Source organism: Aricia agestis, chromosome 20 (assembly GCF_905147365.1).
Source record: "Aricia agestis chromosome 20, ilAriAges1.1, whole genome shotgun sequence".
Lineage (NCBI taxonomy): Eukaryota > Metazoa > Arthropoda > Insecta > Lepidoptera > Lycaenidae > Aricia > Aricia agestis.
Window position 1 is genome coordinate 6,609,950 of NC_056425.1, and position 23,229 is coordinate 6,633,178.

At 40.7% G+C, this 23,229-nt stretch overlaps 1 protein-coding gene and 1 long non-coding RNA gene across 2 annotated transcripts; both read right to left on the reverse strand.

Moving 5' to 3' along the window:
* Positions 1 to 7,506: 7,506 nt before the first annotated feature.
* LOC121737409 (serine-rich adhesin for platelets-like) lies at positions 7,507 to 11,699 on the reverse strand. Its single transcript, XM_042129082.1, has 2 exons — positions 8,905 to 11,699; positions 7,507 to 7,594 (listed from the first exon to the last, which is right to left on the reverse strand). The coding sequence occupies exons 1-2, from the start codon at positions 11,697 to 11,699 to the stop codon at positions 7,507 to 7,509; spliced, it is 2,883 nt and encodes a 960-aa protein (XP_041985016.1).
* A 4,875-nt stretch (positions 11,700 to 16,574) lies between these two features.
* LOC121737036 lies at positions 16,575 to 17,541 on the reverse strand. Its single transcript, XR_006037093.1, has 3 exons — positions 17,531 to 17,541; positions 17,057 to 17,060; positions 16,575 to 16,808 (listed from the first exon to the last, which is right to left on the reverse strand). It is a non-coding gene; the product is annotated as an uncharacterized LOC121737036 (long non-coding RNA).
* Between the last annotated feature and the right edge of the window lie 5,688 nt (positions 17,542 to 23,229).

The following is a 23,229-nucleotide window of genomic DNA, read 5'->3' on the forward strand; positions in this document are numbered from 1 at the left end:
AAGTTTACGTTCCTATCTGCCATTGTTGTTGTGCTAAATGGCAATTCCGATGACGCTTCGGGTCTCATATGACTTTGTGTCGATGTGGAAGATGCTGACTGTGTTTGTTCCGTAGCGTTTATTTCAAAAATCTTATCTGTAGTTGTAGCTGTGGATTCAATATTGTCAGTCGTGTGTTGCGTTGTAACATCACTAACAGAGCTAGCAGACGTGGTGACATCTACGTTCTTATCAGTTGTATTTGTTGTAGTTGTAAATGGCAATTCCGTTGCCGCTTCAGTTCCAATATTACTTTGTGTCGATGTGGAAGATGCCGACTGCGTGTGTTCAGTATCGTTTATTTCGGAATTCTTGTCTGTTGTTGTTTTGTTTGTCGATTCAATATTCTCAGACGGGTTTTGTGTTGTTACATCACTGATAGAGCTGGCAGACGATGTGACATCTTGGTTCCTTTCAGTTGCAATTGTTGTTGTGCTAAATGGCAATTCCGTTGACGCTTCGGGTGTAACATTACTTTGTGTTGATGTGGAATATGCGGACTGCGTTTGTTCAGTAGAGTTTATTTCGGAAATCTTTCCTGTTGCTGTTTTGTCTGTTGATTTGATATTCTCAGACGGCTCTTGTGTTGTTACATCATTGAAAGAGCTCGCGGAAGTCGTGACGTCTATATCCCTTTCAGTTGCCATTGTTGTTGTGCTGAATGGTGGTTCAGTTGACGCTTCAGATCTAACATGACTTTGTGTCGATTTGGAAGATGCTGACTGCGTTTGTTCCGTAGCGTTTATTTCGAAAATCTTATCTGTTGTTGTAGCTGTGGATTCAATATTGTCAGACGTGTGTTGCGTTGTATCATCACTAACAGAGCTAGCAGACGTGGTGATATCTACGTTCTTATCAGTTGTATTTGTTGTAGTTGTAAATGGCAATTCCGATGACGCTTCAGTTCCAATATTACTTTGTGTCGATGTGGAAGATGCCCACTGCGTTTGATCAAAAGCGTTTGTTTCGGAAATCTTGTCTGTTGTGTCTGTCGATTCGATATGTTCAGACGGCTCTTGTGTTGTTACATCACTGAAAGAGCTCGCGGACGTCATGACGTCTACGTTCCTTTCAGTTGCCATTGTTGTTTTGCTGAATGGCAATTCCGTTGACGCTTCATGTCTAACATTACTTTGTGTCGATGTGGAAGATGCCGAATGCGTTTGTTCAGTAGCGTTTATTTCGGAAATATTTTCTGTTATTGTTTTGTCTGTTGATTCGATATTCTCAGACGGCTCTTGTGTTGTAACATCACTGAAAGAGCTAGCAGACGTTGTGATATCTACGTTCCTTTCAGTTGCCATTGTTGTTGTGCTGAATGGCAATTCCGTTGTCGTTTCGGGTCCAACATGACTTTGTGTCGATGTGGAAGATGCCGACTGCGTTTGTTCAGTGGCGTTTATTTCGGAAATCTTGTCTGTTGTTGATTTGTCTGTTGATTTGATATTGTCAGACGCGTGTTGCGTTGTAACATCACTTACAGAGCTAGCAGACGTGGTGACGTCTCCGTTTCTTGTAATTGCCATTGTTGTTGTACTGAATGGCCATTCCGTTGTCGCTTCAGGTACAAGATTTCTTTGTGTCGATGTGGAAGATGGCGACTGCGTTTGTTCAGTAGCGTTTATTTCGGAAATCTTTTCTGTTGTTGTTTTGTCTGTTGATTTGATATTCTCAGACGGCTCTTGTGTTGTAACATCACTGAAAGAGCTAGCAGACGTGGTGACGTCTCCGTTTCTTGTAATTGCCATTGTTGTTGTACTGAATGGCCATTCCGTTGTCGCTTCAGGTACAAGATTTCTTTGTGTCGATGTGGAAGATGTCGTCTGCGTTTGTTCAGTAGCGTTTAACTCGGAAATCTTGTCTGTTGTTGTTTTGTCTGTTGATTTGATATTCTCAGACGGCTCTTGTGTCGTTAAATCACTGAAAGAGCTCGCGGACGTCCTGACGTCTACGTTCCTTTCAGTTGCCTTTGTTGTTGTGCTGAACGGCAATTCCGTGGTCGTTTCGGGTCCAACATGACTTTGTGTCGATGTGGAAGATGCCGACTGCGTTTGTTCAGTGGTGTTTATTTCGGAAATCTTGTCTGTTGTTGATTTGTCTGTTGATTCGATATTGTCAGACGCGTGTTGCGTTGTAACATCACTAACAGAGCTAGCAGACGTGGTGACGTCTCCGTTTCTTGTAATTGCCATTGTTGTTGCACTGAATGGCCATTCCGTTGTCGCATCAGGTACAAGATTTCTTTGTGACGATGTGGAAGATGTCTTCTGCGTTTGTTCAATAGCGTTTGTTTCGGAAATCTTGTCTGTTGTTGTTATGTCTGTCGATTCAATATGCTCAGACGGCTCTTGTGATGTTACATCACTGAAAGAGCTCGCGGACGTCCTGACGTTTACGTTCCTTTCAGTTGCCTTTGTTGTTGTGCTGAACGGCAATTCCGTGATCGTTTCGGGTCCAACATGACTTTGTGTCGATGTGGAAGATGCCGACTGCGTTTGTTCAGTGGTGTTTATTTCGGAAATCTTGTCTGTTGTTGATTTGTCTATTGATTCGATATTGTCAGACGCGTGTTGCGTTGTAACATCACTAACAGAGCTAGCAGACGTGGTGACGTCTCCGTTTCTTGTAATTGCCATTGTTGTTGCACTGAATGGCCATTCCGTTGTCGCTTCAGGTACAAGATTTCTTTGTGTTGATGTGGAAGATGTTGTCTGCGTTTGTTCAATAGCGTTTGTTTCGGAAATCTTGTCTGTTGTTGTAATGTCTGTCGATTCAATATGCTCAGACGGCTCTTGTGATGTTACATCACTGATAGAGCTCGCGGACGTCGTAAAGTTTACGTTCCTATCTGCCATTGTTGTTGTGCTAAATGGCAATTCCGATGACGCTTCGGGTCTCATATGACTTTGTGTCGATGTGGAAGATGCTGACTGTGTTTGTTCCGTAGCGTTTATTTCAAAAATCTTATCTGTAGTTGTAGCTGTGGATTCAATATTGTCAGTCGTGTGTTGCGTTGTAACATCACTAACAGAGCTAGCAGACGTGGTGACATCTACGTTCTTATCAGTTGTATTTGTTGTAGTTGTAAATGGCAATTCCGTTGCCGCTTCAGTTCCAATATTACTTTGTGTCGATGTGGAAGATGCCCACTGCGTTTGATCAAAAGCGTTTGTTTCGGAAATCTTGTCTGTTGTGTCTGTCGATTCGATATGCTCAGACGGCTCTTGTGTTGTTACATCACTGAAAGAGCTCGCGGACGTCGTGACGTCTACGTTCCTTTCAGTTGCCATTGTTGTTGTGCTAAATGGCAATTCCGTTAACGCTTTGGGTCCAAAATTACTTTGTGTCGATGTGGAATATGCCGACTGCGTGTGTTCAGTATCGTTTATTTCGGAATTCTTGTCTGTTGTTGTTTTGTTTGTCGATTCAATATTCTCAGACGGGTTTTGTGTTGTTACATCACTGATAGAGCTAGCAGACGATGTGACATCTAGTTTCCTTTCAGTTGCAATTGTTGTAGTGCTGAATGGCAGTTCCGATGACGCTTCGGGTCTAACATGACTTTGTGTCGATGTGGAAGATGCTGACTGCGTTTGTTCCGTGGCGTTTATTTCGAAAATCTTATCTGTAGTTATAGCTGTGGATTCAATATTGTCAGTCGTGTGTTGCGTTGTAACATCACTAACAGAGCTAGCAGACGTGGTGACATCTACGTTCTTATCAGTTGTATTTGTTGTAGTTGTAAATGGCAATTCCGTTGACGCTTCAGTTCCAATATTACTTTGTGTCGATGTGGAAGATGCCGACTGCGTGTGTTCAGTATCGTTTATTTCGGAATTCTTGTCTGTTGTTGTTTTGTTTGTCGATTCAATATTCTCAGACGGGTTTTGTGTTGTTACATCACTGATAGAGCTGGCAGACGATGTGACATCTTGGTTCCTTTCAGTTGCAATTGTTGTTGTGCTAAATGGCAATTCCGTTGACGCTTCGGGTGTAACATTACTTTGTGTTGATGTGGAATATGCGGACTGCGTTTGTTCGGTAGAGTTTATTTCGGAAATCTTGTCTGTTGCTGTTTTGTCTGTTGATTCGATATTCTCAGACGGCTCTTGTGTTGTTACATCATTGAAAGAGCTCGCGGAAGTCGTGACGTCTATATCCCTTTCAGTTGCCATTGTTGTTGTGCTGAATGGTGGTTCAGTTGACGCTTCAGATCTAACATGACTTTGTGTCGATTTGGAAGATGCTGACTGCGTTTGTTCCGTAGCGTTTATTTCGAAAATCTTATCTGTTGTTGTAGCTGTGGATTCAATATTGTCAGACGTGTGTTGCGTTGTATCATCACTAACAGAGCTAGCAGACGTGGTGATATCTACGTTCTTATCAGTTGTATTTGTTGTAGTTGTAAATGGCAATTCCGATGACGCTTCAGTTCCAATATTACTTTGTGTCGATGTGGAAGATGCCCACTGCGTTTGATCAAAAGCGTTTGTTTCGGAAATCTTGTCTGTTGTGTCTGTCGATTCGATATGTTCAGACGGCTCTTGTGTTGTTACATCACTGAAAGAGCTCGCGGACGTCATGACGTCTACGTTCCTTTCAGTTGCCATTGTTGTTTTGCTGAATGGCAATTCCGTTGACGCTTCATGTCTAACATTACTTTGTGTCGATGTGGAAGATGCCGAATGCGTTTGTTCAGTAGCGTTTATTTCGGAAATATTTTCTGTTATTGTTTTGTCTGTTGATTCGATATTCTCAGACGGCTCTTGTGTTGTAACATCACTGAAAGAGCTAGCAGACGTTGTGATATCTACGTTCCTTTCAGTTGCCATTGTTGTTGTGCTGAATGGCAATTCCGTTGACGCTTCATGGCTAACATTACTTTGTGTCGATGTGGAAGATGCCGAATGCGTTTGTTCAGTAGCGTTTATTTCGGAAATATTTTCTGTTATTGTTTTGTCTGTTGATTCGATATTCTCAGACGGCTCTTGTGTTGTAACATCACTGAAAGAGCTAGCAGACGTTGTGATATCTACGTTCCTTTCAGTTGTTTTTGTTGTAGTTGTAAATGGCAATTCCGTTGACGCTTCGGGTGTAACGTTACTTTGTGTCGATGTGGAAGATGCCGACTGCGTTTGTTCAGTAGCGTTTATTTCGGAAATCTTGTCTGTTGTTATTTTGTCTGTTGATTCGATATTCTCAGAAGGCTCTTGTGTTGTAACAGACGTCGTGACGTCTACGTTCCTTTCAGTTGCCATTGTTGTTGTGCTGAATGGCAATTCCGTTGACGCTTCATGTCTAACATTACTTTGTGTCGATGTGGAAGATGCCGAATGCATTTGTTCAGTAGCGTTTATTTCGGAAATATTTTCTGTTATTGTTTTGTCTGTTGATTCGATATTCTCAGACGGCTCTTGTGTTGTAACATCACTGAAAGAGCTAGCAGACGTTGTGACATCTACGTTCCTTTCAGTTGCCATTGTTGTTGTGCTGAATGGCAATTCCGTTGACGCTTCATGTCTAACATTACTTTGTGTCGATGTGGAAGATGGCGTCTGCGTTTGTTCAGTAGAGTTTATTTCGGAAATCTTGTCTGTTGCTGTTTTGCCTGTTGATTTGATATTCTCAGACGGGTATTGTGTTGTAACATCACTGAAAGAGCCAGCGGACGCGGTGCCTTCTACGATCTTTTCAGTTGTTTTTGTTGTAGTTGTAAATGGCAATTCCGTTGACGCATCGGGTGTAACATTACTTTGTGTCGATGTGGAAGATGCCCATCGCGTTTGATCAAAAGCGTTTATTTCGGAAATCTTGTCTGTTGTTATTTTGTCTGTTGATTCGATATTCTCAGACGGATCTTGTGTTGTAACATTATTGAAGGAGCTCGCGGACGTCGTGACGTCTACGTTCCTTTCAGTTGCCATTGTTGTTGTGCTGAATGGCAATTCCGTTGACGCTTCAGGTCCAACATTACTTTGTGTCGATGTGGAAGTTGCCGACTGCGTTTGTTCAGTAGCGTTTATTTCGGAAATCTTGTCTGTTGTTGTTTTGTCTGTTGTTTCTTTATTCTCAGACGGCTCTTGTGTTGTTACATCACTGAAAGAGCTCGCGGACGTTGTGACGTCTACGTTCCTTTCAGTTGCCATTGATGTTGTGCTGAATGGCAATTCCGTTAACGCTTCGGGTACAACATTACTTTGTGTCGATGTGAAAGATGCCGACTGTGTTTGTTCAGTAGCGTTTATTTCGGAAATCTTGTCTGTTGTTGTTTTGTCTGTCGATTCGATATTTTCAGACGGCTCTTGTGTTGTTACATCACTGAAAGAGCTAGCAGACGTTGTGACATCTACGTTATTTTCAGTTGCAATTGTTGTAGTGCTGAATCGCAGTTCAGTTGACGTTTCAGATTTAACATTACTTTGTGTCGATGTGGAAGATGTCGACTGCGTTTGTTCAGTAGCGTTTATTTCGGAAATCTTGTATGTTGTTGTTTTGTTTGTCGATTCAATATTCTCAGACGGGTTTTGTGTTGTTACATCACTGACAGAGCTAGCAGACGTTGTGACATCTATGTTCCTTTCAGTTGCAATTGTTTTAGTGCTGAATGGCAGTTCCGTTGACGTTTCGGGTCTAACATGAGTTTGTGTCGATGTGAAAGATGCTGACTGCGTTTGTTCAGTATTATACATTTCGGAAATCTTGTCTGTTGTTGATTTGTCTGTTGATTCGATATTGTCAGACGCATGTTGCGTTATAACATCACTAACAGAGCTAGCAGACGTGGTGACGTCTCCGTTTCTTGTAATTGCCATTGTTGTTGTACTGAATGGCCATTCCGTTGTCGCTTCAGGTACAAGATTTCTTTGTGTCGATGTGGAAGATGTCGTCTGCGTTTGTTCAGTAGCGTTTAACGCGGAAATCTTGTCTGTTGTTGTTTTGTCTGTTGATTCGATATTGTCAGACGCATGTTGCGTTGTAACATCACTAACAGAGCTAGCAGACGTGGTGACGTCTCCGTTCCTTGTAATTGCCATTGTTGTTGTACTGAATGGCCATTCCGTTGTCGCTTCAGGTACAAGATTTCTTCGTGTCGATGTGGAAGATGACGACTGCGTTTGTTCAGTAGCGTTTATTTCGGAAATCTTGTCTGTTTTTGATTTGTCTGTTGATTCGATATTTTCAGTCGCGTGTTGCGTTGTAACATCAATTAAAAAGGTTGCAGATGTGGTGACGTCTACGTTCCTTTCAGTTGCCATTATTGTAGTTGTAAATGGCAATTCCGTTGAAGCTTCGGGTCTAAGATTTCTTTGTGTCGATGTGGAAGATGGCGTCTGCGTTTGTTCAGTAGCGTTTATTTCGGAAATCTTGTCTGTTGTTGTTTTGTCTGTTGTTTTTATATTCTCAGACGGCTCTTGTTTTGCTACATCATTGAAAGAGCTCGCGGACGTCGTGACGTCTACGTTCCTTTCAGTTGCCATTGTTGTTGTGCTGAATAGCCATTCCGTTGTCGCTTCGGGTCCAAGATTTATTTGTGTCGATGTGGAAGATGGCGACTCTGTTTGTTCAGTAGCGTTTATATCGGAAATCTTGTCTGTTTTTGATTTGTCTGTTGATTCGATATTGTCAGACGCATGTTGCGTTGTAACATCACTAACAGAGCTAGCAGACGTGGTGACGTCTCCGTTTCTTGTAATTGCCATTGTTGTTGTACTGAATGGCCATTCCGTTGTCGCTTCAGGTACAAGATTTCTTTGTGTCGATGTGGAAGATGCCGACTGCGTTTGTTCAGTAGCGTTTATTTCGGAAATCTTGTCTGTTGTTGATTTGTCTGTTGATTCGATATTGTCAGTCGCGTGTTGCGTTGTAAAATCACTTAAAAAGCTTGCAGATATGGTGACGTCTACGTTCCTTTCAGTTGCCATTATTGTAGTTGTAAATGGCAATTCCGTTGAAGCTTCGGGTCTAAGATTACTTTTTGTCGATGTGGAAGATGGTGTCTGCGTTTGTTCAGTAGAGTTTATTTCGGAAATCTTGTCTGTTGCTGTTTCGCCTGTTGATTTTATATTCTCAGACGGGTATCGTGTTGTAACATCACTGAAAGAGCCAGCGAACGCGGTGCCTTCTACGATCTTTTCAGTTGTTTTTGTTGTAGTTGTAAATGGCAATTCCGTTGACGCTTCGGGTGTAACGTTACTTTGTGTCGATGTGGAAGATGCCGACTGCGTTTGTTCAGTAGCGTTTATTTCGGAAATCTTGTCTGTTGTTATTTTGTCTGTTGATTCGATATTCTCAGAAGGCTCTTGTGTTGTAACAGACGTCGTGACGTCTACGTTCCTTTCAGTTGCCATTGTTGTTGTGCTGAATGGCAGTTCCGTTGACGTTTCGGGTCTAACATGACTTTGTGTCGATGTGAAAGATGCTGACTGCATTTGTTCAGTATTATTCATTTCGGAAATCTTGTCTGTTGTTGATTTGTCTGTTGATTCGATATTGTCAGACGCATGTTGCGTTGTAACATCACTAACAGAGCTAGCAGACGTGGTGACGTCTCCGTTTCTTGTAATTGCCATTGTTGTTGTACTGAATGGCCATTCCGTTGTCGCTTCAGGTAGATTTCTTTGTGTCGATGTGGAAGATGGCATCTGCGTTTGTTCAGTAGCCTTTATTTCAAAAATCTTGTCTGTTGTTGATTTGTCTGTTGATTCGATGTTGTCAGTCGCGTGTTGCGTTGTAACATCACTTAAAAAGCTTGCAGATGTGGTGACGTCTACGTTCCTTTCAGTTGCCATTATTGTAGTTGTAAATGGCCATTCCGTTGTCGCTTCGGGTCCAAGATTTCTTTGTGTCGATGTGGAAGTTGCATACTGCGTTTGTTCAGTAGCGTTTATTTCGGAAATCTTGTCTGTTGTTGTTTCGTCTGTTGTTTCTTTATTATCAGACGGCTCTTGTGTTGTTACATCACTGAAAGAACTCGCGGACGTTGTGACGTCTACGTTCCTTTCAGTTGCCATTGTTGTTGTGCTGAATGGCAATTCCGTTAACGCTTCGGGTACAACATTACTTTGTGTCGATGTGAAATATGCCGACTGCGTTTGTTCAGTGGCGTTTATTTCGGAAATCTTGTCTGTTGTTGTTTTGTTTGTCGATTCTATATTCTCAGACGAGTGTCGTGTTGTTACATCACTGAAAGAGCTAGCAGACGTTGTGACATCTACGTTATTTTCAGTTGCAATTGTTGTAGTGCTGAATGGCAGTTCAGTTGACGTTTCAGATTTAACATGACTTTGTGTCGATGTGGAAAATGCTGACTGCGTTTGTTCCGTAGCGTTTATTTCGAAAATCTTATCTGTTGTTGTAGCTGTGGATTCAATATTGTCAGACGTCTGTTGCGTTGTAACATCACTAACAGAGCTAGCAGACGTGGTGACGTCTACGTTTCTTTCAGTTCCCATTGTTGTTGTGCTGAATGGCAATTCCGTAAACGCTTCGGGTACAACATTACTTTGTGTCGATGTGGAAGATGCCGACTGCGTGTGTTCAGTATCGTTTACTTCGGAATTCTTGTCTGTTGTTGTTTTGTTTGTCGATTCAATATTCTCAGACGAGTGTCGTGTTGTTACATCACTGAAAGAGCTAGCAGACGTTGTGACATCTACGTTATTTTCAGTTGCAATTGTTGTAGTGCTGAATGGCAGTTCAGTTGACGTTTCAGATTTAACATGACTTTGTGTCGATGTGGAAAATGCTGACTGCGTTTGTTCCGTAGCGTTTATTTCGAAAATCTTATCTGTTGTTGTAGCTGTGGATTCAATATTGTCAGACGTCTGTTGCGTTGTAACATCACTAACAGAGCTAGCAGACGTGGTGACGTCTACGATTCTTTCAGTTCCCATTGTTGTTGTGCTGAATGGCAATCCCGTAAACGCTTCGGGTCCAACTTTACTTTGTGTCGATGTGGAAGATGCCGACTGCGTGTGTTCAGTATCGTTTATTTCGGAATTCTTGTCTGTTGTTGTTTTGTTTGTCGATTCAATATTCTCAGACGAGTGTCGTGTTGTTACATCACTGAAAGAGCTAGCAGACGTTGTGACATCTACGTTATTTTCAGTTGCAATTGTTGTAGTGCTGAATGGCAGTTCAGTTGACGTTTCAGATTTAACATGACTTTGTGTCGATGTGGAAGATGCCGACTGCGTGTGTTCAGTATCGTTTATTTCGGAATTCTTGTCTGTTGTTGTTTTGTTTGTCGATTCAATATTCTCAGACGGGTTTTGTGTTGTTACATCACTGATAGAGCTAGCAGACGATGTGACATCTTGGTTCCTTTCAGTTGCAATTGTTGTTGTGCTAAATGGCAATTCCGTTGACACTTCGGGTGTAACATTACTTGGTGTTGATGTGGAATATGCGGACTGCGTTTGTTCAGTAGAGTTTATGTCGGAAATCTTGTCTATTGCTGTTTTGTCTGTTGATTCGATATTCTCAGACGGCTCTTGTGTTGTTACATCATTGAAAGTGCTCGCGGAAGTCGTGACGTCTATATCACTTTCAGTTGCCATTGTTGTTGTGCTGAATGGTAGTTCAGTTGACGCTTCAGATCTAACATGACTTTGTGTCGATTTGGAAGATGCTGACTGCGTTTGTTCCGTAGCGTTTATTTCGAAAATCTTATCTGTTGTTGTAGCTGTGGATTCAATATTGTCAGACGTGTGTTGCGTTGTAACATCACTAACAGAGCTAGCAGACGTGGTGATATCTACGTTCTTATCAGTTGTATTTGTTGTAGTTGTAAATGGCGATTCCGTTGACGCTTCAGTTCTCATATTACTTTGTGTCGATGTGGAAGATGGCCACTGCGTTTGATCAAAAGCGTTTGTTTCGGAAATCTTGTCTGTTGTGTCTGTCGATTCGATATGTTCAGACGGCTCTTGTGTTGTTACATCACTGAAAGAGCTCGCGGACGTCATGACGTCTACGTTCCTTTCAGTTGCCATTGTTGTTGTGCTGAATGGCAATTCCGTTGACGCTTCATGTCTAACATTACTTTGTGTCGATGTGGAAGATGCCGAATGCGTTTGTTCAGTAGCGTTTATTTCGGAAATATTTTCTGTTATTGTTTTGTCTGTTGATTCGATATTCTCAGACGGCTCTTGTGTTGTAACATCACTGAAAGAGCTAGCAGACGTTGTGACATCTACGTTCCTTTCAGTTGCCATTGTTGTAGTGCTGAATGGCAGTTCCGTTGACGCTTCGGGTCCAACATTACTTTGTGTCGATGTGGAAGATGGCGTCTGCGTTTGTTCAGTAGAGTTTATTTCGGAAATCTTGTATGTTGCTGTTTTGCCTGTTGATTCGATATTCTCAGACGGCTCTTGTGTTGTAACATCACTGAAAGAGCCAGCGGACGCGGTGCCTTCTACGTTCTTTTCAGTTGCCATTGTTGTTGTGCTGAATGGCAATTCCGTTGACGCTTCGGGTCCAACATTACTTTGTGTCGATGTGGAAGATGGCGTCTGCGTTTGTTCAGTAGAGTTTTTTTCGGAAATCTTGTATGTTGCTGTTTTGCCTGTTGATTCGATATTCTCAGACGGCTCTTGTGTTGTAACATCACTGAAAGAGCCAGCGAACGCGGTGCCTTCTACGTTCTTTTCAGTTCCCATTGTTGTTGTGCTGAATGGCAATTCCGTAAACGCTTCGGGTCCAACATTACTTTGTGTCGATGTGGAAGATGCCGACTGCGTGTGTTCAGTATCGTTTATTTCGGAAATCTTGTCTGTTGTTGTTTTGTCTGTCGATTCGATATTCTCAGACGGCTCTTGTGTTGTTACATCACTGAAAGAGCTAGCAGACGTTGTGACATCTACGTTATTTTCAGTTGCAATTGTTGTAGTGCTGAATGGCAGTTCCGTTGACGTTTCAGATTTAACATTACTTTGTGTCGATGTGGAAGATGTCGACTGCGTTTGTTCAGTAGCGTTTATTTCGGAAATCTTGTCTGTTGTTGTTTTGTTTGTCGATTCAATATTCTCAGACGGGTTTCGTGTTGTTACATCACTGATAGAGCTAGCAGACGTTGTGACATCTATGTTCCTTTCAGTTGCAATTGTTGTAGTGCTGAATGGCAGTTCCGTTGACGTTTCGGGTCTAACATGAGTTTGTGTCGATGTGAAAGATGCTGACTGAGTTTGTTCAGTATTATACATTTCGGAAATCTTGTCTGTTGTTGATTTGTCTGTTGATTCAATATTGTCAGACGCATGTTGCGTTGTAACATCACTAACAGAGCTAGCAGACGTGGTGACGTCTCCGTTTCTTGTAATTGCCATTGTTGTTGTACTGAATGGCCATTCCGTTGTCGCTTCAGGTACAAGATTTCTGTGTGTCGATGTGGAAGATGGCATCTGCGTTTGTTCAGTAGACTTTATTTCGGAAATCTTGTCTGTTGTTGATTTGTCTGTTGATTCGATATTGTCAGACGCATGTTGCGTTGTAACATCACTAACAGAGCTAGCAGACGTGGTGACGTCTCCGTTCCTTGTAATTGCCATTGTTGTTGTACTGAATGGCCATTCCGTTGTCGCTTCAAGTACAAGATTTCTTCGTGTCGATGTGGAAGATGCCGACTGCGTTTGTTCAGTAGCGTTTATTTCGGAAATCTTGTCTGTTGTTGATTTGTCTGTTGATTCGATATTGTCAGTCGCGTGTTGCGTTGTAACATCAATTAAAAAGGTTGCAGATGTGGTGACGTCCACGTTCCTTTCAGTTGCCATTATTGTAGTTGTAAATGGCAATTCCGTTGAAGCTTCGGGTCTAAGATTTCTTTGTGTCGATGTGGAAGATGGCGTCTGCGTTTGTTCAGTAGCGTTTATTTCGGAAATCTTGTCTGTTGTTGTTTTGTCTGTTGTTTTTATATTCTCAGACGGCTCTTGTGTTGTTACATCATTGAAAGAGCTCGCGGACGTCGTGACGTCTACGTTCCTTTCAGTTGCCATTGTTGTTGTGCTGAATAGCCATTCCGTTGTCGCTTCGGGTCCAAGATTTCTTTGTGTCGATGTGGAAGATGGCGACTGTGTTTGTTCAGTAGCGTTTATATCGGAAATCTTGTCTGTTGTTGATTTGTCTGTTGATTCGATATTGTCAGACGCATGTTGCGTTGTAACATCACTAACAGAGCTAGCAGACGTGGTGACGTCTCCGTTTCTTGTAATTGCCATTGTTGTTGTACTGAATGGCCATTCCGTTGTCGCTTCAGGTACAAGATTTCTTTGTGTCGATGTGGAAGATGCCGACTGCGTTTGTTCAGTAGCGTTTATTTCGAAAATCTTGTCTGTTGTTGATTTGTCTGTTGATTCGATATTCTCAGAAGGCTCTTGTGTTGTAACAGACGTCGTGACGTCTACGTTCCTTTCAGTTGCCATTGTTGTTGTGCTGAATGGCAATTCTGTTGACGCTTCGGGTCCAACATTACTTTGTGTCGATGTGGAAGTTGCATACTGCGTTTGTTCAGTAGCGTTTATTTCGGAAATCTTGTCTGTTGTTGTTTTGTCTGTTGTTTCTTTATTATCAGACGGCTCTTGTGTTGTTACATCACTGAAAGAGCTCGCGGACGTTGTGACGTCTACGTTCCTTTCAGTTGCCATTGTTGTTGTGCTGAATGGCAATTCCGTTAACGCTTCGGGTACAACATTACTTTGTGTCGATGTGAAAGATGCCGACTGCGTTTGTTCAGTGGCGTTTATTTCGGAAATCTTGTCTGTTGTTGTTTTGTTTGTCGATTCAATATTCTCAGACTGGTTTTGTGTTGTTACATCACTGATAGAGCTAGCAGACGTTGTGACATCTACGTTCCTTTCAGTTGCAATTGTTGTAGTGCTGAATGGCAGTTCCGTTGACGTTTCGGGTCTAACATGACTTTGTGTCGATGTGAAAGATGCTGACTGCATTTGTTCAGTATTATTCATTTCGGAAATCTTATCTGTTGTTGATTTGTCTGTTGATTCGATATTGTCAGACGCATGTTGCGTTGTAACATCACTAACAGAGCTAGCAGACGTGGTGACTTCTCCGTTTCTTGTAATTGCCATTGTTGTTGTACTGAATGGCCATTCCGTTGTCGCTTCAGGTAGATTTCTTTGTGTCGATGTGGAAGATGGCATCTGCGTTTGTTCAGTAGCCTTTATTTCGAAAATCTTGTCCGTTGTTGATTTGTCTGTTGATTCGATGTTGTCAGTCGCGTGTTGCGTTGTAACATCACTTAAAAAGGTTGCAGATGTGGTGACGTCTACGTTCCTTTCAGTTGCCATTATTGTAGTTGTAAATGGCAATTCCGTTGAAGCTTCGGGTCTTTTATGTCTTTTTCGAAGCTTTTTTTTTTTTCTTTGTGTCGATGTAGAAGATGGCGTCTGCGTTTGTTTAGTAGAGTTTATTTCGGAAATCTTGTTTGTTGCTGTTTCGCCTGTTGATTTGATATTCTCAGACGGGTATCGTGTTGTAACATCACTGAAAGAGCCAGCGGACGCGATGCCTTCTACGATCTTTTTAGTTGTTTTTGTTGTAGTTGTAAATGGCAATTCCGTTGACGCTTCGGGTGTAACGTTATTTTGTGTCGATGTGGAAGATGCCGACTGCGTTTGTTCAGTAGCGTTTATTTCGGAAATCTTGTCTGTTGTTATTTTGTCTGTTGATTCGATATTCTCAGAAGGCTCTTGTATTGTGACAGACGTCGTGACGTCTACGTTCCTTTCAGTTGCCATTGTTGTTGTGCTGAATGGCAATTCCGTTGACGCTTCGGGTCCAACATTACTTTGTGTCGATGTGGAAGTTGCATACTGCGTTTGTTCAGTAGCGTTTATTTCGGAAATCTTGTCTGTTGTTGTTTTGTCTGTTGTTTCTTTATTATCAGACGGCTCTTGTGTTGTTACATAACTGAAAGAGCTCGCGGACGTTGTGACGTCTACGTTCCTTTCAGTTGCCATTGTTGTTGTGCTGAATGGCAATTCCGTTAACGCTTCGGGTACAACATTACTTTGTGTCGATGTGAAAGATGCCGACTGCGTTTGTTCAGTGGCGTTTATTTCGGAAATCTTGTCTGTTGTTGTTTTGTTTGTCGATTCAATATTCTCAGACGGGTTTTGTGTTGTTACATCACTGATAGAGCTAGCAGACGTTGTGACATCTATGTTCCTTTCAGTTGCAATTTTTGTTGTGCTGAATGGCAGTTCCGTTGACGTTTCGGGTCTAACATGACTTTGTGTCGATGTGAAAGATGCTGACTGCGTTTGTTCAGTAGCGTTTATTTCGGAAATCTTGTCTGTTGTTTCTATATTCTCAGACGGGTGTCGTGTTGTAACATCACTGAGAGAGCTAGCGGACGTGGTGCCGTTTACGATCTTTTCAATTGTTTTTGTTGTAGTTGTAAATGGCAATTCCGTTGACGCTTCGGATACAGCTCTACTTTGTGTCAATATGGAAGATGGCGACTGCGTTTGTTCAGTAGCGTTTATTTCGGAAATCTTGTCTGTTGTTGATTTATCTGTTGATTCGATATTGTCAAACACATGTTGCGTTGTAACATTACTAACAGAGCCAGCAGACGTGGTGACGTCTGCGTTTCTTGTAATTGCCATTGTTGTTGTGCTGAATGGCCATTCCGTTTTCGCTTCGGGTCCAAGATTTCTTTGTGTCGATGTGGAAGATGGCGACTGCGTTTGTTCAGTATCGTTTATTTCGGAATTCTTGTTTGTTGTTGATTTGTCTGGCAATTCGTTTTTGTCAGACGCGTGTTGCATTGTAACATCACTAACAGAGCCAGCAGACGTGATGACGTCCACGTTCCTTTCAGTTGCCATTGTTGTTGTGCTAAATAGCAATTCCTTTGACGCTTCGGGTCTAACATTACTTTGTGTTGATGTGGAATATGCGGACTGCGTTTGTTCAGAAGAGTTTATTTCGGAAATCTTGTCAGTTGTTATTTTGTCTGTTGATTCAATATTGTCGGACGGGTGTCGTGTTGTAACATCACTGAAAGAGCTAGCGGACGTGGTGCCATCTATGATCTTTTCAGTTAACATTGTTGTAGTTGTAAATGGCAATTCCGTTGACCCTTCGGGTCCAACATTACTTTGTGTCGATGTGGAAGATGGCGACTGAGTTTGTTCAGTAGCATTTATTTCGTAAATCTTGTCTGTTGTTGTTTTGTCTGTTGATTCGATCTTCTCAGACGGGTTTTGTGTTGTTATATTACTGATAGAGCTAGCAGACGTTGTACCATCTACGTTCCTTTCAGTTGCCATTGTTGTAGTGCTGAATGGCAGTTCCGTTGACGCTTCGGGTCTAACATTACTTTGTGTCAATTTGGAAGATGGCGACTGCGTCTGTTCAGTAGTGTTTATTTCAGAAATATTGTCTGTTATTGTTTTGTCTGTCGATTCGATATTCTCAGACGGCTCTTTTGTTGTTACATCACTGATAGAGCTCGCGGACGTGGAGACGTCTAAGTTCCTTTCAGTAGCCTTTATTGTAGTTTGTGTAGTTGTAAATTGCAATTCCGTTGACGCTTCGGTTCCAACATTACTTTGTGTCGATGAGGAAGATGCCGACTGCGTTTGTTCAATAGCGTTTGTTTCGGAAATCTTGTCTGTTGTTGTTTTGTCTGTCGATTCAATATTTTGAGACTGGAGTTGTGTTGTAACTTCAAGGATTGTGCTAGCAGACGTGGTGACGTCTACGTTCCTTTCAGTTGCCATTGTTGTAGTTGTTAATGGCAATTCCTTTGACAGTTCGGGTCCAAGATTACTTGGTATCGATGTTGAAGTAGTCGATTGGGTTGCTTCGGTAGCGTTTTTTTCGGAAATATTGTCTGTTTTTGATGATTCTGTCATTTTGATATTTTTATACATGTGTTGTGTTTTACTCCTTGTGGTATTACGTATATTTTTATTCAATTGTACATTTGAAGTCGTTGTTGTTGGTTTTTCACCATCATTAATTATTATTGCTGATTCATTACTATGTATACTGTTCTGAGTGAAAATATTTTTTTCAGGCGGGTCATTTTTCATCACACTTTTTTCGTCTTCAAGTGTTTTGTCATCTTGTATAACATAGCCTTTTATAGAACATATTATACACATAAGGACAAGGACACCGACAAGAAGTACCTGAAATTAATTGTTTTTTTTATAATTTATAATGATTTACATAATATAGCTTGTTAACACTTTCGCTGCGTTGGCGAAAAACCTGTTCTTACTGACAGTGCGTTACAAAGAAATACTATTCGTGCGTACTTTTCCTGCTGAGCGTTACCAGTATTTGGACGTACCTGGATCTGACTTTCAGGGTCCACACCATTGTAGAAAATACTCAGACCAAACTTAAAAAAAAACACGTGGGACATACTCCGTTTATGCACAGCGGCGATAGCACGGGGTTTTGGTGAGTATTTTAAAAGGTATAATATACATAATTATTATGGTTGTCTTTAGCGAACGTCACTTCGATAATTTTAGATTTAGAATTAAACCACCAGAAGTCCAGAACAAACGGAACGATATAAGTTGTAACTGCCGCACTCACTGTCGCACTCAGATTGGAACATTAATTACTTAAATGTAATGACATATTAAGGTATTTTTATACTTTTTCTTGATACTTAAAAAATCGTTATAAAGAGGTTATTCGCAAAAATATTAGCAATGTAAAGGTATATTTTATATTAACTCTTAAGGACAATTCAAGGGAATTACGAAGAATTTGTTAAATCGAGGAAATCGTTATATTGAGATACGTTATAATATTATTATGGTTGCACTGTATATACATATTTTTTCCAAATAATTGATTTTCTATCATTATATTATACTGGAAGTTTAGCACAGAAAGGAAAAATGCTTGAGATGGGAAACAACAAAATATTGTTTAAAAATATTATGCAACAGCTACTTTACCTCGGCAGTCCCCGAGTGTATTTTTGTTTAAAAATATTTAAAAAATCATTTTCTTCATTTGTAATATTTTTTATTATGGTTATACGAGTAATTTTGAAAAAAGATATTAAGAAAAGTAAGTAATCTTTAATTTTTTTTAATACTTTTTTATTACTCATGTCGATTTGTTTCGCGATTTCCATTTCTGCTGGCTTTTCAGCGGGGCTGTTTGCTTTTCAAATAGTCTATTTGGAGAATCATATTATGAATCATAATAATATGATTCATTTTTTTTAATCACAAAATGCAAGTTTACTTGCAATTCATGTCTACAGCTCGACAAGGCTTTAGACGAACGTGGCGAAAACTGCCATCATATGGTTGTATATGGATACAATATACACACAACACCATAAAATATCATCAGTCATCACGTTATGTCCTTATTTATTTTGTACATTTCAAAGCGATTTTAATACGGGGGAGACTCCGGAATGAAGCGCGCGTCACGTCGCCGTTAATTCGTGATAATGTGTAGTTGTTAAGTTTATATAATTTTTATGTATGTTAGTCATTAAGGTATATATTGTATGGGCCTACGTAGCCTGATTTAAATAAATAAATAAATGAAAAAAAAAATACAAAAAAATATACTTAATGTTGTTTCAAAATACATAATATTTCAAGTACCACAAAATTGAACATAAGTAACAAATTCAACCTTTACTCCAGAGCGTAAGGCACACATTTGGGTTGACTGAAGGAAACGGGGCACTATGGAAAAAAGACTAGAAAAATTTTTCATCAAAATTTTAACCTCTTATAACCACCCTTTTTGGCTTAAGCCAAAGCCCCACCGAGGAACACCAAATAACCGGCCCCCAAATATACACGGATGGAAGTAAAATAGAGGGGAAAACCGGAGCTGCTCTAACGTGGTGGAATAACGGCCGGGAAACCAGACACTCCACTTTCCACCTAGAACCGCACAATACAGTCTTCCAATCTGAGATCTATGCACTCTATAGAGCGATCCAATTGGCAAGGACATCAAAGGAAAGCTTAATTAACATCATGAGTGACTCCAAATCGTCACTAAACATGCTCAGAAATCCTTTGGTAACTCACCCACTTGCGATCGAAATGAAGAAAGACCTAAGAGCTATAACAGAGGAAGGTAGAAAAGTGCGGCTATACTGGCTAAAAGCGCACATGGGTACTCCAGGAAACGAAAGAGTGGATGAACTGGCAAAAAAGGCTGCACTTACCATAGACACGGCCTCAGACTACAACAGAGTGCCAATGTCCTATATACGGAGGAAAATAAGGGAGGAGACAACAGTTAAGTGGCAGGAAAGATACCAATCCTCCTCAACCGGATCGGTCACAAAAGTTTTTTTCCCCACTGTTAAAAAGGCGTGGGAAATACTAAGGCACGCTACAATGACGCCTACACACGTGCAAGCTATGACCGGTCATGGAGGATTCGCAGCATACTTGTATCGTTTCCACCTTAAAGACAGCCCCTCCTGCATTTGTGACCACGCAAAGGACGAGACAATATTCCACCTGCTCATTGAATGCCCAAGGTTTGGTAGTAACAGGTCTGACTTAGAAATACAACTGGAAATGGAGCTAAGTCAGGCAACCCTCCCTACCATCATGGAGGAAAAAGCCACCAGAGAACCGTTGATGGTATTCATTAGCAAAGTTGTCTCCAGTGCAGCCACAGCAAATGGCTCAACATTATACACAGGCCACAACAAATTAAACTATACACCAAGGCGAGTAATAACAAACACATCAACACAACACACACGAAATCAAACACAACGCACACGATCACAAACTCCAACGTCCATACAGACACATTTCACATCAACCCACAGGCCAGGAGAAATACATGCGCCAACACAATCACAGGCACACACAGAAACACAACGGGCAGTTTCAACCGAAATTGTAACACAGCCGACCCTAGAGCAAACCCAACAATTACTAGCCCGTGGACAAAACGGGGAACCGAAAATTAAACTAAGGCCGATCCCTATCTTTATGTCAAATCCAACGGAAACATTGGGTATAACATACAGCCGTCTTAGCACTCCCAACCACGTCAACATCTCACCGGGACTAGCAGCAATCCTAAACGGAAGTACATCAAAGACGAACATGAAAATGAGCAAATATTTAGCTCTCCCAACAACTACCTTCGCTGGCCAACCATGCAGAGTACTGAAATCAGACACCAAAACGATAATAGTATTCGAATGGGACGCGCAAACAGCCTTTGAACGGGCATGTTCGTCTTTGAAGGAGTTGGGAGCAATGGGGATAAGACACAGTACCACCCCACGCATAATCAGCGTAGACGCCATGTCACTGGGACAGGACAAAGGCAGGGCTGCAAATTACTATGGAATAGTAAAAGCCTCAGAACATCACGAGATAATCGTCTACGAGAACCGAGGGGATGACCTAAGCTTCCTCAAAAGGAATCGTGATGATCAGCCAACAGCGTCCCAACCCAGCAATAAGACGAACTCATCCTCCGCAAGTGAACGACTCCAAGCATCACGGGAGGACAAAAAAGAGGATGAGAAAGAGAGAGATAAAAATGAAATTAAGAAGTCTCTAAACTCAATGGCCAAATTAAAAGCGTTTTTGGGATCCATCAAAAAAGTACTTCATCGTGAAAGAATGATCGAGGATAAAAACACCCTTTCTCGGATCAAGGCTTCGTCACAAACAAATCGGCAGGCTTTAGCAATGGAGGCTTTTTTGAGGGAACCATCTACACAAACACCGGCAAATAAAAACAAAAGATCAGTCTCGTTTGACGCATGCTAGTGCGTAGACGTATTGGCAGTGCAGTGTAAATAATTTTGCTCGGTGCATACGTACGTCGCGCTGTACCTACTCGCGCCGGCCGGCCTCGGCCGATCAATGTTCGTTCAGGCAATTGTGCGCTTTAAATGCAATGGAAGAAGATACAAATCTGGATGACTTAGATCAAGTAGAAAGAATTAATACGCAAAACGAAGTCGAAATAACTCTTGATGAACTTACACAACTGAATTCGGAGAACGCTATGGCTGAAAAGAATGCAGAAAAAATACAAAAAAGAAGAAGAGACGAAATTGACGATGATGAAAACATGTGGACGCAGGTACAAAGTCGAAAACAGAGACAACGAGAGTTAAAACATACTGTTGAACTAATAATCACATGTAAGGAAATGTTTCCTAAACAATTTGCACTCGCTAAACTATTTAAGAATCAAAATATATCCCATATTATCAGAGTCAAGTATATTAACCCATTCAAGATTTGTGTGGAATTTGATAATGACGAGAGCCCTGATAATTTAATTAACTCCGATTATTTTGTACAGCTGGGTTGGAGATTTCAACGTCCTTTTGAAGTCGGTATATCGTATGGGATAATAAAGGATATCGAATTAGATCTTTCTGAAGAGGAATTATTATCGTCTATTTCATGTTCATCTGAAGTTATAAATGTTAGACGTTTACAACGCAAGAATAAAGACGACGAGGGATGGTCAAACTGTGAGAAAATACGAGTAGCTTTTAAAGGGCCTTCGTTGCCAAATTTCCTTTATATTTTTGAAATGAGAGTAAAAGTGGAGCCATACATTTTTCCGGCCACCCAATGCTTTAAGTGCTGGACATTCGGCCACACTCGTAAAATGTGTCCATCAACAAATTTTTATTGCCCAAGATGTTGCGGTAAGCACGAACGATGTGAAACTACATCTTTAAAATGTATTAATTGTCAGGGCAATCACACTGCTTTCGATAAAAATTGTCCTATTTACTCTAAAGAACGAAAACTGCGTGAAATTATGGGCGAGTTTAATTGTTCCTACAGAAAAGCATTAGATCTTTATATTCCACCTTTCTCGCAGCCCAGAACTAATGAAGAAAATCATGAGCTCCCAGAAGTTCAAAAAAAACCGGCCAAGTGCGAGTCGGACTCGCGCACCGAGGGTTCCGTACAAACCTGCAAGGTTTACAAAGTTCGTTCATTACGACAATCGAGTCATAACTATGGTATTTTTATTGCAAAATGAAATTCATAACATTACAATGGGGAAAGATGGAGGAGCATAAATTTAAGACAAAGATCTCTTTATCGTTTAAGTAATCCTTTATTTTATATTAACACATATGTCATTGAATTTAATTATAAGTATAACACTTTAAGCAGTTAGGACGCATTTAGATTATACAGCTACATTCACCAAAACATCGGGATTGAATGACGATGAGTGAGGTCGTCTTTGCCGTTTGAAAAATGTTGCCCTCCCCATACATACTCGTAGTATAATAACTCGCGGTCATTGCTGTAACTACAATTATGTTTACAATCACAATTTTTTTGGTGGTATAACTACTTAAAATTTTAAGCTTTTCGGAATTTTTCTGTTACCTGTGCTGTAAGCTATTGCTTCTTACCAAATTTCGAGATTCTATGTCAACGGGAAGTGGTCTTTAGGTTTTAATTCCCTTGCGTGTAGTTGCGAGTTTCAAAATATGCGGTATCAATGGTTGTACTTTTGCGTTTTGCGTTTTTGCGTTGACTTAGAATTTTTTTTTTTTTCACAGGTTAAAGGCAATTAGATCTAAGTATTTGATATGAATTTCAACTTGATAGCTCTACGCGTTCATGAGGAAAAAAGTAATAAGTTTATATTTATTAAAAAATATATATCTTGTAATGTAACTAAAAATTTAAGGTTTTCGGAATTTTTCCTTTATGTGTGCTATAAAACGTTGCTTCATGCCAAATTTCAAGATTCTAGGTCGACTGGAAGTACCCTTTAGGTTTTGATTCCCTTGCGAGTACTTGCGAGTTTCAAAATATGCAGCTTAAATTGCTGTTTCTTTTGATTGCGTTGACATAGAAGTTTGATTTTGTTACAGCTTAAAGGTATTATAGACCTGAGTATTTGGTATGAATTTCAATTTAATACCTCTACGCGTTTATGAGGAAATGGGTAGTAAGTTTAAAATTATTAAAAAAAATATATTATGTGATGTAACTAAAAATTTATGGTTTTCGTAATTTTTCTTTTATCTATGCTATAAGACGTTGCTTCGTACCAAATTTCAAGATTCTGAGTTCACGGGAAGCACCCTGTAGGTTTTGATTCCCTTGCAAGTGTCGAAAATTTGCGGCATAAACGGCTGTATCTTTTGATTAGGTTGGCTTAGAAGTTTGATTTTTTCACAGCTTCAAG

Excerpts from the sequence above, each read along its gene's own strand:
- LOC121737409 (XM_042129082.1), bottom strand. The coding sequence starts at position 11,699 with ATGGGAACTGAAAAGAACGTAGAAGGCACCGCGTTCGCTGGCTCTTTC. Across the intron at positions 7,595-8,904 it reads AACGCTACTGAACAAACGCA|AGTCGCCATCTTCCACATCG; the intron begins GTATGCAACTTC and ends CTGAACAAACAG.